At 36.9% G+C, this 19,131-nt stretch overlaps 1 protein-coding gene across 1 annotated transcript; it reads left to right on the top strand.

Moving 5' to 3' along the window:
- Positions 1-25: 25 nt before the first annotated feature.
- Positions 26-17,472, top strand: AP3M1 (adaptor related protein complex 3 subunit mu 1). Its single transcript, XM_036928732.2, has 9 exons — positions 26-329; positions 8,145-8,420; positions 9,083-9,254; positions 11,467-11,604; positions 12,537-12,622; positions 13,271-13,404; positions 14,300-14,507; positions 15,764-15,908; positions 16,522-17,472. Exons 2-9 carry the CDS (start codon positions 8,148-8,150, stop codon positions 16,620-16,622), a joined length of 1,257 nt encoding a protein of 418 aa, XP_036784627.1. The 5' UTR covers positions 26-329; positions 8,145-8,147; the 3' UTR covers positions 16,623-17,472.
- The last annotated feature ends 1,659 nt before the right edge of the window (positions 17,473-19,131 follow it).

Below are 19,131 nucleotides of genomic sequence, written 5' to 3'. Positions count from 1 at the left end.
GCCCGGCCGGCTGTAGGGGGACCCAAGACTGAGTTAGGCCGCGCGCCGAACGCCTGAGTCCAGATGGTGTGGAAAAGAAAAACTCGTATAGATTCAGGGCGATCTAACACTTAGATCCTAATCTTGAACAATCGCCTTTCTTCTCGTTCAACGTCTTCCTGCTTAATTAACCTTTCCAATACTGTAGACCGAGTAGGTTCCTTTGAAGCTGCTAGTCAGGCAATCTACTGGACACTCCAGCGGCGGGGCCCTCACGGCCTTCTCCGCAGCTCTCAGCTTCGGTCCGGAGAGGACCCGGCGCCGAATCACTACCTGGCTCAGGTGTCGGGGTGAGTGTGAGGGGCGAGGAGTCTGCGGACTGGGGACAGCTCAAAAACTGGGGAGCAGGCCAAGTAGCGGAGGCTCTTGGGTCTGCAGCCTGAGCTGCAGGCGTGTCTCCGCTGCTGTGGTCCGGGGCCGCGCCTCCCTGTCGGCCTTCCTGGCTTTCTGGCCAGCAGGGCTGGAAGGGAGCGGTGCACCTGCAGCCCGGTGGCCTCAGGTCCCACGCCCAAGAGGTTCAGGCTCACTGAGGTTTGTCTCCGTGCTCCATCGCGGGAGAAAGGTCTTGTCACCACAGTGAGCTGGAGGACCGACGACTCGGACCTCAGCCCTGATTGGCCTGAGCGATCGTCCTGTTAGGGTGGCACCTGGAAGAGCCTGGAGTGGTGAACACAATGAGGAGGTGTTGGAGTTATTCAGGAGAGAGGTGACGGTAATCCAAACTGCGGAGGTTGCAGTGAGTGTGGGAAAGGGATGAGCGAGCGATGTGGCTGGTCGCATTTGGTGGATTTCGATTGAAGCAGAAGCTGAAGCTTATAGTCTATATGAGAAGAAGGTGATGCCACTATAAAATTAGGAGACCTCACATGAGAAAGAAGAATTTTGTGATCTTATTAAAGATACCTCAGTTTGAAACAGGGGCTTAGGTGGAGATGGTAGAAAAATTAAAAGAAAAAAGTCTGGGAGGTAAACTGGAAAAAACCTTTAAAGGTGAGAACCAAGACAGGTGATGATACATATAATAAAGTAAGAAGTATTTATTTTCTTTTGGGGAAAGGTATCAGTGACCTGAAATGCTGCAGGGGTCAAAGAAGGAAGTTGTCTGGAAAAAGGTCGATGGATTTAATGATTAGAAAGTCATTAGGCCATTTGAGAAACATTCTTTAATAAAGTCCTTTACTGTGAGGAGGAACTGCAAGTGTAGACTAATCCTTCTTCATTTGGAGCATGACACAAAAGATTATTGATGGTGGCAACATCCCGGAAAAGTTTGGCGTTTGTTTGTTTTAAAGAATACAAGATACATAAAGTTTTGAGGCAGAAAGCAAGTGACTAATGTGTAAGGTTAAAGATTGAAGAAAGAGGAGGTAAGACCCAGGAAGAGAGGAAAGGAATGGGATAAAAATTACAAGCGGAACAATTGCTTTTGTAAAGAAAGGATGACACTGAATTGAGACCATAGGAAATGTGAGGAACGAGGTGAATAAAGAATTGCCTGGAATTTACATATTTTTAGTAGGAAAGCTTTCTGCAGTGAGGTTAGCTTTTCTTACTTAATCTTAGGATTTTTACTATTTGTTTCTAAACATTCAACATACTATTGGAGTTCCTTGCAGGTTAGATATTTTTTAAGTAGCTCAATAATATCCTAATTTATGAGTAGCATATGGTATTTGTAAAGAAGAGGAATTCTCTGTCTACAAATGATCTCTCCCATTACAAAGAGAAAATAAAAGCCATCATCTTCCCGCAGCCAAATACACAAATCTTTCTCCATTTTGTTTAGAGGAAAAAGTGTCCCTTCTGCTTTTAAGGAAGGCAAATCCATTCACCTAGTCTCCCAATAACATCCTCTCCTACCTTCCTAGGGTCCTCTTTTTCACTTACTCCCTCTCCTACATCATCAGCCTTCAGCGTCTGTTCACACTTTTCTTTCAGCATTTAAAGAATATTCTTCCTTTACCTTATGAACCATTCCCACTTACTTTCTTGTCTTTTTATCCCCTTCACAGCTAGCATTCTTGAATGTATCATCTACTTTCCTTACCTCTGTTTTTTACACTTGCTATTTATTTCTTGTTGAATGCAGTCTGTCTTGTTTCCAGCATTCCACTGAACTACCATTGAAAGTACTTTTACTAAAATCCCCAGTGTTCTCTATGTGTTAAATCATATATTCTCAATGGGGACAAATTTGCCTCTTGAGAGGCCAAAAAATCATACTTTTTAAATGTATAAAGCACAAGTGTATTTACAGAATAAAAGAGATATACAGATACATATACAGTATTAAAATTTTATGGGAGAGTGACTGAAGGGGAATCTGAAAAGGTCCCATAGCACATACTAATAAAAAGAAAGTTGAGAAACACCTTTAAAGAAATAGTTTTGTTTCGTCTTGTAGATTGACCTCTTTGTGCTGTTTAAAATGTTTACTACTCCATTCTTCTGGAAACACACTAACAGTCTTGTTACTAAAAACCATTACCCTTCCCCATTTTTTTCTTATCCCTCTGAAACCACATCTTCTTAGTCTCATTTTAGGTCCACTTCCTTGATCAACCTGCCACTCAGATGTTGGAGTTCTGTGGACTCTCTTCTTTCTATGCACATTCTCGCTTTGTAATTGTATTCTCCTTCTTGTTACAATTCCCATTAATAAAAACTGTGATCACTCACAAATCTTATCTCCAACCCAGTTTCTCTGAAGCACCAGACCCATATATACAATAGCCTTTGAATATATCCCTTTGGGTCAAATATATCCAGATTCTGTCAGGTTATAAGGCACCAGGGCTAAATGCCTGATTTTCCCCTCATCTCCACACCATCTCCACCTAATCTTTGCTCAAGCTCAAATGTTCTCTTATCTTTCCATTTTATTCCTTCCCTACTGTCAACACTTTAGACCAGGCAAACACCATAATTCATCTCTCAACTGGTGTCACGATATCCAGTTGATGTATTATCCAATTTCCAGTGTAGTCTTTCTGAAAACTGTCAATTGGGTTACATAAATCCCCTGCAAAAAAACATTAAAAATGTCTTTATATTTCACTGAGAATAAAGTGAACCAATTTCTGCTTATCTCCTTCTCCAGTCTCATTTCACCACTTCCCTCTACCTTCTAAAGTTGTTCATTTGTACTGGGTTTCTTTGCCTTGTGTTCTCTCTCGAAACCTTACAGATTTCTATAGCATATTGTATTTCTCCTATCATAGTAGGAGTTACATCTTACTGTATTAAGGTGTTTTGCCTTCTTTGCTGAATTCTAAACGCTGAAGTTCACGGACTCTATTTTGCTCAGCCTTGTATCTCCATTGCTTAATATATAAAACATATTCACAACTACTTGATGAATGAATAAATGGTCAAAATATTGAATGAGAATTAGAAGAACTAGATTCTTTCTGGTCTCATTCTCTCATCTTGGATATAGGCCCTTCTATGCCTCTCTTCTGTTGTATATAGAAGGAATATGTTTTCTTTTTTAGACATTATCTTCCAAAAATATTTTGACTACAGATCTTCCTCAATGTGCAGTCGGGTATATCCTGTTAAACCCCCTTATAAGTTGAAAATATCATTAGGTCGAAAAATGCATTAATAGACCTACCCTCCCAAACTTCATAGCTTAGCCTAACCTACCTTAAATGTGCTCCAAATGCTTACATTAGCCTACAGTTGGGCAAAATCTTCTAACAAAGACTATTTTCTAGCAAAATGTTAAGTATTTCATGTAATTTATTGAATATGTACTAAAAGTGAAAAACAGAATGGTTTTATGCTACAGAATGGTTTCAAGTGTATCAGTTGTTTATGCTCCTGACTGGGAGCTGCAGCTCACTGCGGCTGCAGCATCACAAGAGAACATCATACCTCATTGCTAGCCCAGGAAAAGATCAAAATACAAAATTCAAAGACAGTTTCTACTGAATTTGTATCACTTTTCCACCCTCAAAAAGTTGAAAAATCATTGAATTGAATGATCAATAAGTCAGGGACTGTCTGTATTGTAATTGCATTGCTTGTGAATCATCAGGATGAATGTTTTCAACATTTGGTAAAGAGGACTTATGAAGTATTTCAGCTGCAGTCAAGCTCTAAAAGTTCTAATGGAACTGTTTCTGGACAAAGTTGCTCAAATGGCTTTAAAATAAGCTGGGAGGATTCTGTCTTCAGACTCAAAAATCACAAGGATCTTTAAGATAGTTGTGGTGCTGGTGAGTCTGTAGCTTTCCCTAAAAGTTTATTAAAATAATGAGAGAAGCAACTGCAGCCACTAAAAAGATAAGTTTAAAGAAACAGGCTAATTTACATGGCTGCATGTGTGGTGTTTGTTATATGCTTTAGGCCCTTGGTCATAATATGGATAGAAGAAATAAGCTGTCTTTTCCCATAATAGAAAGTTAAGATGAGTTTAAAGCTAAGCACTGTTGAGAGCTACAAGTGTTACGCTTTCATCTCAGCACTAAGGATAACAATAATAAATCCAGACGGCCTGTTTAAGTTATTGTATTCTTCTGAGACTTTAGCTACTGCCAATGAAAACAACTTTCATGGAAAATTTTCCTGGAAAGAATTTTTCAGCGCTTAAGAGGATGAGTAGAAACCTGGCCCTTAAAATAAACTGTAGTCACTTGCTTTAAGAACAAGCAGCTCTTTTGGGGTGTATGATGGCAGTAAAGTACCACAGATCTTTGTGAACTATACTTTTCTATTGGATTAAAGGTTTAAGAGGAAACCTATGTCTGCTCTTTTAAATACAATTTCTGTTCAAATAATTTATTAGAACACATTTTAGATTCTAACTAAACCAGAAGCGTATCCTTCAACTCTTTCTGTTAAATTATAACCTGAAACAGCACATTTACTGCCTAGTCTAGTATAACCATATCAGCTGCATTAGCCACATTTCAAGTGCTCGACAGCTACATATGAGTAGTGGCTACTATATTGGACAGCACATATATAGGAAATGTCCATCTTATTGGACAGTGCTACATTAGAACATGCTGCTAAAATTAGGCTCTAAGAGTAGAGTAAGAATAGGAGCTCTAGACTTTGCTGGGTCTGGGTTTGAATCCTAACTCAGATTACTTACTGTATGATCTTAGATAACTGACTTAACATTTCCAAGACATTGTCATCTATAAAGTGGGGATAAAACCATCATTTATAGCACTGAGTTGTGAAGATTAAATGTGATAATGTACGTAAGTGCCTAATATAGATTCTGGCCCACAATAAGTACTCAGTACTTTTTCAGTACTATTTATTCATTTTTCCTTAATGAATAAAACACTTTGAATGGAACTGAAGATTAATTTTTGCAGAGGATGCCATGTTCCATAGCTCGCTAACCTGAAGTACATAAATCTGGGTCTCCTTGAGTTGATTGCAGTGTTCCACTTTAAGCCACACTTTGTTTCAAATGAAGATTGTATTCCATTGTGTCCTAATAGAAATTTTTTTGTACATCTTATCACTCGATATCCTGTTTCATTTTTAAAAAGAAAAGAGTATCAGCAGAAATTATAATTAGTCTGAATTACAATCGTCCTGTTTTAACACCAAAAGAGAAATACATGGCTAACATAAAGCAGACCTATTAAAGCATCTGACTAGATAAAATAGGAAAATCCAGCAGGTTTCGGATGTTAATCTGAAAAAAATTAGTAAGCCCAAAGCGTCATAGTTTATTGTTGCCAACTCAAGTTGGTTGCTTTGCTTAATAGAGATGGCTTTGAACAAAGGAACATTTTTTTTTTTGGTATCTTAATGTACAATTACTTGAACAACATTATGGTTACTAGACTTCCCCTATTATCAAGTCCCTCCCACATACCCCATTACAGTCATTGTCCATCAGCATAGTAAGATGCTATAGAATCATTCATTACTTGTCTTCTCTGTATGTACTGCCTTTCCTGTGTCCCCCCCCTCCCACCCGCTACTTTATGTGTGCTAATTGTAAAGCCCCAAAGAAACATTTTTTCATTTCTAATTAACAGGGACCCTAAACTATTAGTAACTTTCATACTTGATTAATACAGTAATTATTAAAAATACATCTTAGTAATTTGTTTTATTTGCTTGATAACTATTGAACAGGTGCCAAATGGGAATGGGAAATTATCACCAAAGAGTCCTTAAATGTCAACTGCTTTCATAAAATAAATTATTTCCTTTAAAAAGAATTGGTCAGGTTGATATTATTGTTTTCTATATCAACAGAATATTGAGTAGAAACATTCTGGAAAGTCTTCCTTTCCTCTTTGGGATTTATCTTCATCATACATAGAAACTGTATTCGGAGATTGTAAATGGACCAGTAAACTAAACTCCTGATACTGATATTAACCATATAAAAGACAGGAACAAGTTAATTAGACATTCTTCCACATTCCTCCATATTGCAAGGACAATGACCTTTTTATATGAAGCATAACACTCAGAAAATATACAAGTCGTAACATAAAGCTCAGTGAATTGTCACAAAATGTCACCATCATCTAGATCAAGAAATAACGTTACCTTTGAAGACTGCCCTTGAGCCACACTCAGTCACCACCCATCTCCATAAATCAGCCATTTGATTTCTTAGATTATAGTTTTGCCTATTTTAGAACTTCGTATAAATGGAATCGTGCTGTGTGTATCCTTCTGTATCTGGCTTTGTTTAATATTGTGTTTGTAAGATTTGACCATACTTGTTTCATGTAGCAATAGTTGATTCATTTTCTTTGCTGTGTATTTGATTATAATATTGTTTTCCAATCCATGAACATAAAATGTCCTCCCATTTTTTAGGTCTTTTTTATTATTTTAAATTAAGGTATTATTGATATACACTTTTATGAAGGTTTCACATGAAAAACAATGTGGTTACTACATTCACCCATATATATCGAGTCTCCCCCATACCCCATTGCAGTCACTGTCCATCAGTGTAGTAAGATGCCACAGAGTCACTGTTTGCCTTCTCTGTGCTATACTGTGTTCCCCAATGTCCCCCTACCATGTGTGCCAATCATAATACCCCTCAATCCCCTTCTTCCTCCCTCTCCCACTCCTCCTCTTTGGTAACCCCTAGTCCCTTCTTGGAGTCTCTGAGTCTGCTGCTGTTTTGTTACTTCATTTTTGCTTCGTTGCTATACTCCACAAATGAGGGAAATCATTTGGTATTTGTCCTTCTCTGCCTGGCTTATTTCACTGAGCATAATATCCTTAGGACTAAAATTAACAAAAGCATATAGCTTGTACATTATAGAACATCACTAATAAATAAATAAAAATAATTTTAGTCCTAAGTATTTTGATCTTGATGGTCTTATAAATGGAATTTTTTTTTCCATTTCATTTTCAGATTATTCATTGCTAATGTGTAGAAATATAGTTTTTTATGTTAATCTTGTGTCTGCAACTTTGCTGAACTCATTAGCTCTGATTGTGTGTGTGTGTGTGTGTGTGTTCTTTAACATTTTCTATATACAAAATTGTATCATCTGCAAATAGAGATAGTTTTACTTCTTTCTTTCTATTTTAGAAGCCTTTTGTTTCATTTTCTTGCCTGTTGCCCTGACTAGAATCTCCAGTACCATGTTGAATAAAAGTGATGAGAGTGGACATCATTGTTCTTGATATTAAGGGGAAAGCTTTGGTCTTTAACCATTAAATATGATGTTAGCTATGGGATTTTCATAGATTCTCTTTATCAAGTTGAATAATTTTCTTTCTCTTCCTAATTTGTTTAGTGTTTTTATCATAAAAGAGGGTTAGATTTTGTCAGATGATTTTTCTGCATCTTTTGAAACAATTACATGTTTTCTTATTTCATGAATACTGTTGTCTAATGTTAATTGATTTTTTTATATGTTGAACCAACCTTGCATTCTTGGAATAAATCCCACTTTGTCAAGATGTATAATCTTTTTAAATTTTTACTGTATTCAGTTTGCTGGAGTTTTTGAAGAATTTTACATCTATTTTCTTAAGTGATATTGGTCTGTAGTTTCTTGTTTTGCCCTTGTCTGATTTTGGTGTGAGGATAATAAAAGGATACTTCTTGATGTATACTAAATTTAAACTTTTTTCCCTCCCAGAAAATGATCCACAGTCTATTCCTCATAAACTGTTCCGGTGACATATTTCTAGAGAAGCACTGGAAGAGTGTTGTGAGCCAATCTGTCTGTGATTATTTCTTTGAAGCTCAAGAGAAAGCTGCTGATGTTGAAAATGTACCACCTGTCATTTCAACACCTCACCACTACCTCATCAGTATCTACCGGGATAAGCTGTTCTTTGTGTCTGTCATACAGTCTGAAGTGCCGCCTCTCTTTGTAATTGAGTTCCTACATCGAGTTGCTGACACTTTTCAGGTTGGTATTCATCAGGCCTTTGAACTTAAATTACCCAAGTTAGTTGGAAGTGGGACACATGATTATATTCTTTAATTATCCAGCTTTGATGTATAGTCTGCTGTCTATCTCTTCTTTTCAACTAAGCACAAGTTCATAAACCTTTTTTTTTAGAATATATAGTAGTATACATTGCTGGCTACTCCAGTCACTAGAACAGCACAACTTCATGGTCATGGGAGCCATTACTTTCTATATGTACTACAAATTATATCATCAGGAAACAACAGTGCCCTCTGCATACAAATGGTCCCAAGATTTTTACTGATACAAAATCTTCTAACATTTACATTTACTTTCTCTTACCCTTCTGACTATACCAAATAATTCAAAATTTATCTGGGTGTTTTGGGGTACCTAACCAGGGCAAATGAAGTTTATAGTTCATATTCTGGTTTAATGTTTCAGTGTACTTTCTGGCATAATATGTAATAGGAATTCAATATGAAAATATTAAGAAAATATTGAAGAATAGTATATAGAATTTTAGAGAGTTCTTTTTTTCCTCTGTTTTACATGTTTTCAACATCTTAATGAATTATGCTACTATAAGTTTATCCATCAGAACAAAAAGTAGCAAGCCTTCTTGCCTTCCATTGTACAATATCATGTACACCTTTTAGGACTACTTTGGTGAGTGTTCAGAAGCTGCAATTAAGGATAATGTGGTCATAGTATATGAGCTCTTGGAAGAAATGTTAGACAATGGATTTCCACTGGCTACTGAATCTAACATTTTGAAAGAACTGATTAAACCACCAACAATTCTACGGTCTGTCGTCAACTCTATTACAGGTAAGTGAAAATATGCTCCATTAGGAACTGAGCAATTAGAAGTGTATAAAAAGAAAAATTGTTGTTTATGATCTGGCAGATTGTTAACATTGTCCAATTTGGCCAGAATTAAGGTTAGTGGATTTGTTTAAACAGATGTGTATTTCTTTCCATGAAAAAAGTCTAGCTCTCAAATGATAAAAGAACTTTTGGTTATTACTCTTACAGGTTTTTCGACAAGACCACAACAATATTATTACTGTCATTTAACACTAAATAATAACAGTAACCCTGAATAAATTATCCCAGTTAATCCTAAAGAAACCAATATAGTGATAAATATTAACTAAACTTACTATGGATATCATTTTGCAGTATAGACATATATCAAATCATTATGTTATAACTTTCAACTAATACAATGTTACATGCTAATTATCTCAATAAAACTGGAAAAAATAACAGAATGAGCCAATATCTAAGGCCACTTAGAAGAGCATCTAATCTATAGACTGGCATTTTAATATTTAAAATGGCATTCTATGTGATGTGATGCAAGTGTTAACTAATGCTATAGTGGTGATCATTTTGCAATATGTAAGTGTATCAAATAAACATTAAACATTGTAAATTCAGTTAACATCTTAAGTTGTTAATGCTATAGTGGTAATTATTTTATATCAGTGTATCAAATCAACATATTAAACATTATAAATTCAATTTAACATCTTAAACTTAACACAATGTTTATATCAATTATATCAAAAAGCCAGGGAACATATTAAATTAAAAATAGCATTATAACACTGGAATTATTCTACTACCCAACAGAGTATTAGAGAATTATAAAGAGTATTAGAGGATAGAAAATTTAAGACTCGCCACCAAAGAGTAAGTACTATCTACTCCAAGTCTTTGTTCTATACATGCAGAAGATATTTCAAAACAAAATGAGATAGGAAATTAGTCTATTTGTGAGATCTCATGCGTTATGGGCCTTGTACATATGTTATAAGCTTCTAATTTTGATTTAATTCTTGCTTACAGCTAAAAATTAGGTACATCCAGATGACAATATTCCTTTGAAAGTATTAAAGTCCTCTGGAGAAAGATTTTTTATGCTAGTCCACGCATACTGTTCACCATTGTAAACCTCTGTCCAAGTTCACTGACCTAAAAAATGGGACAACAGAGGAGATAAGAATGTGATCATTCAACAGCTCTTTAGTCATCCTCTATACAAGGCTGAGTGTCAGGACAAGTTCAAGAAAAAGTAAGATTAAAGCAGTATTTTTAGGAAATTCTGGAGGGCAACAGATTGGAGGTAGGAATACCACCCATAATTAGACTACAAAATTATATATATAGTATGACTGCAACTATATTTTAAAGTGCAATCAGAAAAAGGCAAAATTATCAAAATAGAAAAAAATATAATGCAACCTATTTATGAGAGAAATGTTTAAAGAAATATACCAGAATTTTAATAGTAATTATATTTTGGTAAGAGAGAGATTTTTTTAGCCTCTTTTCAGAATTTTCCATTTACTATTGTTGTTAAGCATGTACTGCTTTTGAATTGGAAATGTAAATTAACCAAAATGTAAAAATGTGTCACAGCTCAAGAATATGTTTTGGATAACCAGACTTATTTTCAGACTTGTCAATTTTTTTTATCAGGAAATTACCCAGATATTGAATGTTAGCCACAGTGCCACCATATGGGTGTGCTGACCTTAAAAGGGGAGAAGGCCAAGGTGTGTTCGTCTGGTTACTCCACTGAGGCCTGCTTGGCAGCAACACATGTAGAATTTAAGCTGAATACCAAAGGGTTACTTAGTCACGTTTTATTCTCAGTGGAGACATTTTATCGGCAGAAGATTTTTAAACAACCAGCCTCTTTTTCCATCAGAGGCAACAGGATGAGATTCTGTTGTTGATCCACGGAAATTAGGTTAGGTTACTGTTAACACACAGGAAGCAAAAGATAAGTAAAAGAATTTAACCTGGTTTGGCAGATAGAAGACCTCATGGCCTATTTCTATCTTCCAGAAATTTGATCATGTTGGTATGGATATGTCTCCAACAATTCTGGAAACCATCCACAACTTCAGTGAATAAAAACCCACACATTAAAGAAGGAGCTAAAGCATTCTTCTTTTTTTTCTTTTTCTGCTAATAGATTGTCTCATGACCATTTTATGCATAGCTCTTTCTCTTTTCCAATTTCTAGGCAGTAGTAATGTTGGGGACACACTCCCCACTGGGCAGCTGTCCAACATCCCATGGCGCCGAGCAGGCGTAAAGTATACAAACAATGAAGCCTATTTTGATGTCGTTGAAGAAATAGATGCAATTATAGATAAATCAGGTAATTGTGTGCATGTGGTCTTATTTTGGAGAAAACAGTTCAGCTGATGTAAGCTGAATAGAAAATTGAAATCCCTTGGCAATATAGGTTTCAGCAGAAAGCCATTCATATTCTAATTAAAAATCTGTTTATTTTGCCCAGAGATTACATGAAATTTTCATAACCACTAGTTGAGATCTGCCAAACAGATCTCATGCTGCCTGACTTTAAGCTATTTATTACCCAGTATACCTTTCCCTCTTGCCATGTATTCATTCTAACATTTACTCTATACCTATTATATACCATGCTTTTGCTGCCACTTTACTTCTACAAAAGACCCCACACAAAACAGTACCCTACTAGAATCATACAATTTCATTAAAAATATCTAGTCCAGCCCTCACATTTTGTACATAAGAAACAGGCTCAGAAGAGTTAAGTAATCTGCTCAAAGTCACACAGCTAGTTGGTGTGTGAAAATGAGTTACTGTAAATTATAGCCAGTATCTTCAGTAAGTTGTCTTTTCATTATAAAAATTCCATTATACAGAATAGTAGCTGTATTATTACAGAATAATGGCTCCTGTTTCTTAAAAGTCAACAGGTTGCTTAGTCCATTTCATGAGAAACTTATCTCATTTTAACATTTTATTAAAAATATTTTAAATTCCTATCCAGAAGTCTTGCGTGGTTGATTCCTAAAGTTAAAGACAGATTTGCTTTTCCTTATAACTATCATATTTCAACCAGAGTTAAGTACTGGCCAAGGCATCAGTGAAGAAACTGTCTTAACTGCTATAATGGATCCTCTGTCCACTAACCTGTTAGTCAATGTGCAAATCTTCAGCATGTCTGACACTCAGGAGGCATCTCCATCACCTCATATACAGGGATAGCTCTGGTAGAGATGGAGACTCCAATGATGTTATCACCCTTCTTTCTTTCTTCAGGATCTACAGTGTTTGCAGAAATTCAGGGGGTCATTGATGCTTGCATTAAGCTATCTGGAATGCCCGACCTTTCCCTTTCTTTCATGGTAAGTTTTATTCTCCTTTCTGTATTTCCTTGCGTGGCTAATACACATGAAGTACTGAATGAAGTAATACTGAGACATGTTTGTATACTGGATTGCAAAAGATTATCTCAGAAATATTCATAGCACACTAAGACAAAAAAAAAAAAGCTCACATGATGAACATGTCCTTTATGGAAAGGCTGAAGAGAGGTCTTTACCAAGTGTGCCAGAAGTGGCTTAAATGGCTGGCTGGCTTCTGCAGGTCTGTAGTGTCACTTTTACTGAAATACTGCTTTGCTGATATGAAAGGACATTGATCTTTTTAGACTTGGCATGATATACTACTAAGAACAATTGAGAGAACTGAGTTCTGGTGCTCTCTGCCAGGAAATTGTCCTGACCTTGAGTTCTTCAGAACCTGTTTTTTTCATCTGAAATAGAAATGAAACTACTCATGTTTTCTACCTCATTGAGCTATTGAAATTCAAATAATGAAGTATTTGTGAACTTTAAAGCATTGTGAAACTGTAAGGTTATGTTGATGTGGTCATTATAATGAACTCTTACATGACAGCTTTGTCTTTAGGGAGCACGTTAATTTCCCATAATACCTGAGTTGCTGTATTCATTATACTCTATGAATATGACTGTCTTCTGTTTTCCTGGCAGAACCCAAGGCTTCTAGATGATGTCAGTTTCCATCCCTGCATCCGGTTCAAGCGTTGGGAATCTGAAAGAGTTTTGTCATTTATTCCTCCAGATGGAAATTTCCGACTCATATCATATCGTGTCAGTTCACAAAAGTATGTTAATACATCACTAGGATCTGCCATCATATATCCATGTCCTGGGTAGAACTCCCCTTTCTCTGTTTCATTCTGACAGTTGGATACTTGAATTCATCATTGCTCCCTTTAGCCGTGGCTCACCAGGAGACCCAGGAAGAACTGGTGAAAATAAGTGTCTAAAATAATCAGTGTACCTTGAATCAAAGAGTATAGAGTAGTAGTAAAATGAGACTATATACTAAAGTATGTACCCGAGAGCAAGCATTTTGGACCATGTATGACCTGGGCAAAACCTTGAGCCCATGCCATAATTCTACCGTAGTCTGTAGACTTCATGGCTGACAGAAGGAGACAGACCTACCTGTATATCCCCAGGGCATTTTCCCAACTAGCTAGCTTCAAGCCACTCTTTCTGTGCTAAGATTTAAATGAATGATTTAGCAGTGTGGGTTAGTTGGCTTGTCCCTTGAAAATATCAGAGGGTATTTGGGTAACATCAGAAAAGGATTCAAAAGCAAAGGAATTATTTCTTGGCTCTTAACCATGTAACAGCTGCTATATTTAGTTCGTATAATTTTAAGTTACCTTTATATGGGATCTTAATTGATTTTCTTAAACTAAGGCTATTTTCCTCAATTGTTTATACTATAATTAAACCTCAGATTTCTGTCTTCATTTACTTACTTCTCAGAAATTGTGTAATTCCTAGTGCAGTGGTACCATAACCTGTGTTGTATTCAGCCCCCACCGGTACAGATGCTGAATCTGCCATTCTGGGCTATGTGGCCCCTATAGTGGAGTTAAAGGCAAGGTAGGATTCTCTAGACTGAGGTTTTCAGGCCATCTCTGTAGCTGTCTGATAACACTGATCAAGTATGTTTGTGGTTGTGTCTTTTTTTTCTCTTTTTAGTCTAGTGGCAATACCAGTGTATGTGAAACATAGCATCAGCTTTAAGGAGAACAGTTCTTGTGGCAGATTTGATATTACAATTGGACCAAAGCAGAATATGGGAAAAACTATTGAAGGAATCACAGTGACAGTTCACATGCCAAAAGTTGTGCTGAATATGAACCTGACACCAACACAAGGCAGCTATACATTTGATCCTGTTACCAAGGTACAGCCCACTCAAGTCAAGAGTGAGCAAGTGTTAATGCAGTCTTCATTTCATGACTGCAGGAGGGTAAATGGGGCAAAGGCAAGGGTTTAATGTCTTGGTTAAAACTCAGATTCCTAACAAAACCTAGAGAGCATACCAGGCTGTGTTTTGCCACTGGCTGTGGACAAAATCCTGCATCTGCTGGGAGATGAACAGAAAAGTGAGACTTTTTCTTCAGTGTGCTTTTACTCATCCATTCATAACCCTAAGACTCACTCACTGATGAGGAAAACATAAAAGATTTTCAAAGAGTACAGCATTATGTGGATATAAGATGTTATTTTAGTCTGCTAATTGTTAAATTTTCTGTAGAAAGTGATCGTTAAGACCTTTCTCTTCCTTTTTAATTTAAAAGCATTATTTCATATTCTTCCACAAGGGATGTTTGGAAAGCTGCTTCCTCACCCTACATAAGTGTGCTTTTAGCAGAGTTTTCAGAGAAACTATAAAAACTGGTTTTGTCTCAGCTTATTCCTTGGGTAAAGAATATGATCTTTTCAGTAGCACAGTCATGAAGTTGCCTTTAACTGAAAAGGCATGGTTTTTAATAAAATCATAGAATGTTAAAGATGACCTAGTCCAATCATAAGGATTCAAAGAACTACCCCAGAAACCACACAAAGCTGAGAAGTAAAGGGAGAGTTCCAGATCTCTGGACCTTCACCCCAGCATCAGGAATTACAGCTTCACTTTCTTATTTATGTATTACTGAGCTTCCACACTAAAGTTTCCATTTGAATGAGATTCCATAGCTAAAAGTTTAAAAACACCAATTTAAGTCTGTCTTCTCATTTTACAGAAAAATTAACTGAGGCCCAGACAAAATCAATGAAGGTGGTATGGTGTAAAGAACATTGAAATCAAATAGTCTTAAGTTCAAATCCCAACCTTGCCTCTAACTAGCTGTGTGACCTAGTCATTTGACCTCTGAGCCTTAGCTTCCTTATTTGTAAAAAGAACTCAAAATCTACATTGTAGACTTCTATGAGATAATAAATGACTAGTGCTAAGCATAGTGCTATATCCAGAAGTAGGGGCTCAACAAATGTTGGTTCTCTACCCTCACTCTCCACTCAAAGTCACAGAACTAATTAGTGACAAAACTCATTAAGGTCCTAGGTCTTGTTTCCAAAAGTTCGTGGTGTCTTTGAACCTTGTCTTAAAACATGTCTTTAGTAAATGGTTCAGATTGTTTCTGTTTTTGTCTTTTTAAGGTACTAACATGGGATGTGGGAAAAATTACTCCACAGAAGCTCCCAAGTCTTAAAGGACTGGTAAATTTACAGTCTGGAGCACCCAAGCCAGAAGAAAACCCAAGCCTCAACATACAGTTCAAGATCCAGCAGCTTGCTATTTCAGGTAAGGATAAGTTTGACCTGTGTTTAAGGGTATATGAGTTTTGCAGTTTTTCACTTGTGCCATTAAGCAAGCACTGTAGCAAAAGCCACTTCCACATGGCCCTGGCTGGGAGCCCTGTTGCTCCGTACTCACTGTTGGTATTTTACTTTTTTATAAATAAGATTATTATGTGAAGCTCTGAGTTTGATTTATTAGGAGCTTAGAAGGATAACCGACACTCCCTCTCTAGAAAGAGCAACAGCTCCAGTTTGCCTTTCACACTGTACTATGGGGCCAGTGTCTTGGAACGATGATTTTGGAGAGCACCTGATTTCACACAGCTTTCCCTCAGCCCCACCCTCATTCAATCACAAAGAAGGAATCATTTATACCCACAGAAAGTAGAATTATCCTTAAAAGACATTCCTCGACCACATAGGAATCTGAACTAAAACTATATTCCCACAGTGCTATCATCTGTGAACGGTAGAATGGACTTTGCTTCCAAGTGGTGGAAGGGACGCAGGTTAATGTCAGATGTACTATGTAGTGCTAACTGATAAACAAATATCATATTGGTTGGTGTGACTAATGTAATAATTTATTCTTTCCTTACCTATTCTTTTTGACACAGGCTTAAAAGTAAACCGCTTGGACATGTATGGGGAGAAATATAAGCCATTTAAAGGAGTCAAATATGTCACAAAAGCTGGAAAGTTCCAAGTGAGGACATGAGAAGAGGCCAAAATTCCTCAAGATCTGTTTTCCAAGTGTCATGGTTTATTACTATAGGTACCAAGTGGGTGGGAATACGTATTTTACTTAAAGCATTTGTATTGAGCTACACACTGCGAACAAAATTGCTACTATCAATGTAGGGTTCTTAAGGAGCTTTAAGCTAAGGAAACTTTTGAATGATTTAGCTAATTTTCTGTCTTTTCACTTAGGAAGATTTTGGAGGCAGTTTCCTCCATAGAGGGGCACCAACTGAAGGCTGCACTTTTTAACAGTAAAAGCAGACAGCTACAGTGATAACCTCTCTGCTATAACAAGTGAACTGGTCTCAGTAAGCAGGAGCCATCTTAATCTGTAATGGGATGTATATGTCAAGTGCAGCTAAATGTCACAGCAGATTTTAGCTATCTCAAATCAGCATCTGTCCCAACAAAAGAAATCCCCCCCACCCTGAGAAGTTTACAAGAAACTGCCTCTTCAAGTGTTTGCCTTATTCAGCTTTTCACTTGTGCCATTAAGCAAGCACTGTAGCAAAGGCCACTTCCACATGGCCCTGGCTGGGAGCCCTACTGCTCCATGCTCCATGCTCACTGCACTCGGTATTGTATTTTTTATAAATAAGATTTTTATGTAAAGCTCAGATTTTGATTTACAGGGACCTTGCTGCAGTAAATACCATCTCAGTTTTTTGCCACTGGTTCAGCTGTAAGATAGCACAGTAAAAATCATTTGTATGAAAGGAGTGAATGCTTTAAGGTAATAAAAGGAAACACTACTACTTCTGCTTTTAAAAAGTTATTGCAAGCACAAGCATTTGAGATTTTAAGCAAATTAAAGTAGTAAAAGAAACTTAAGTGAATCTTTGCCATTGTCATGTTTTATAAAGCTTATCCAACACCATTTAAACCATAGTTAGCCTAACAGTCTCATGCTCTGTTCAGCTTAGGTAAGGAAAATGTGCCTGCCTCACTGTTGTTAATCTTTTTTAATTTACCTGTGTCCCTTGTCTTCAGGGAGAGTTCCTTTTTCCTAGGTGTTTTCCAACTATGTAGTCAATAGATTCCTTCCTGAAGTTATTGTTGTAATTGTCACTGGAGTAGTTGTCTCTTTTATACTGACAAAGTAGACAGAAGAACATTATATTGAGGCAAAAACAAAATCTTCAGGAACACTGATGCAGCCGTGTTCATCATCATGGCTGGGAAGTCAGTTTACAGTTGAATCATTTCACCCATCTTCATTGGCTTAGAAGCCTTTGCCCAGTTATCTTGCCTCATTAGACATGAAGAATGATGACAGGCTGAAAGTTAAGAATATGCGCTTGTTCTTTCCTTCTTGTTCTTATTCTGTTAGTTTTCTTCTCCTTGTGACTCCCATTCTTTTCATTCTTCTCAGCTTCTAACTCCCTTTTCCTTGTCATGCTAAGGCCAGCCCTTAAATTCATTCCATTCTACTGTCAAGGGTTAGTGGATGGGGCTGGTACAGGAAGCCCTCCACACAGCAGCATTCTTACCTTTGCTTGCCCAGGACACCCATCTAATAGGAAAGGTCACTTGCAAATTTGAAATTTTGTAGGTAACCAGTATCAGCTTGGGAACCAATATCAAGATGTTACCAAAAAATTCCCATTGCCCAAGGCTGCTTAACCAGTTCAGTTGCTTTTCATTTTTAATGTCTTACTCTTCAGAGTTCATACCTCAAGAGAGCAGTCAGTATATTGCTTTTCTTTCTGCAGAATCTCTGATCTCAACCATCCATATCTGGACTGTCCATTTTTATTTCTGTGCTGTTTCTCATATGTAAGCAGATTATATGCCAAGAATCCCTTGCTTCTAGCAATTTCTGCTCAAACTTACAAGTACACTCTTTCCTTTTACAATTAAATTGTATTTTTTATTAATTTGATTGAATCCAGTAAATCCTTTCTCTGACTCTAGCTAAACTGTCAATAAAAAGATGAAAGCAACAAGCTTTTTAAGCTTGACTAGTGATTGAGCATTTTCAGATGGGCATGCCTCAGTGCCAGAGCAGGCTGAACATAATCAGATTTTGTCTTGTATCATCACACAAGATGTATGGGTTTCTGCAAAGCAATTCCAACTGCTCCTTAACATCAGGAAGTTAATTAATAGCCGTGTATGTACTTTCTCTAAGCATCATCCTTCCAGCCTCAGACTGAGCATTGCAAGAATTATTCTTACCACCAACACCACCTTCTAGATCCATAAATACTTAGTAGTATTGGAATATTTTTCAGGCATAGAATTCCAGCTAATTCCAGAATAACCCCGTTTTCTAAATTTTTAAAGGAATATATCCCAAGCAAATGAAGTAGATGCTCATTTTATTCAAAGGGAATTCATGTGATAGTTTCATTTCTTAAGTGGTACTACTAAGGAACCCTTGGGAGATGCTGGTCTTATTGTCCTTAGAGTCATGTGATTTGAGAAAAACCAACTAACCTACAGTGCAGCAGGTAGGCAACGCCAGTAAACATACGGTGAGTAGC

The sequence above is a fragment of the Manis pentadactyla genome, chromosome 8 (genome assembly GCF_030020395.1).
Source record: "Manis pentadactyla isolate mManPen7 chromosome 8, mManPen7.hap1, whole genome shotgun sequence".
In the NCBI taxonomy this organism is placed as follows: Eukaryota; Metazoa; Chordata; class Mammalia; order Pholidota; family Manidae; genus Manis; species Manis pentadactyla.
This window is presented reverse-complemented; position numbering and strand designations above follow the sequence as displayed.

Coding starts and splice junctions, on each gene's coding strand:
- AP3M1 (XM_036928732.2), top strand. CDS start 8,148: ATGATCCACAGTCTATTCCTCATAAACTGTTCCGGTGACATATTTCTA. Junction 11,605..12,536: donor TGCAATTATAGATAAATCAG/GTAATTGTGTGC, acceptor TTCTTTCTTCAG/GATCTACAGTGTTTGCAGAA. Junction 14,508..15,763: donor CATTTGATCCTGTTACCAAG/GTACAGCCCACT, acceptor TGTCTTTTTAAG/GTACTAACATGGGATGTGGG.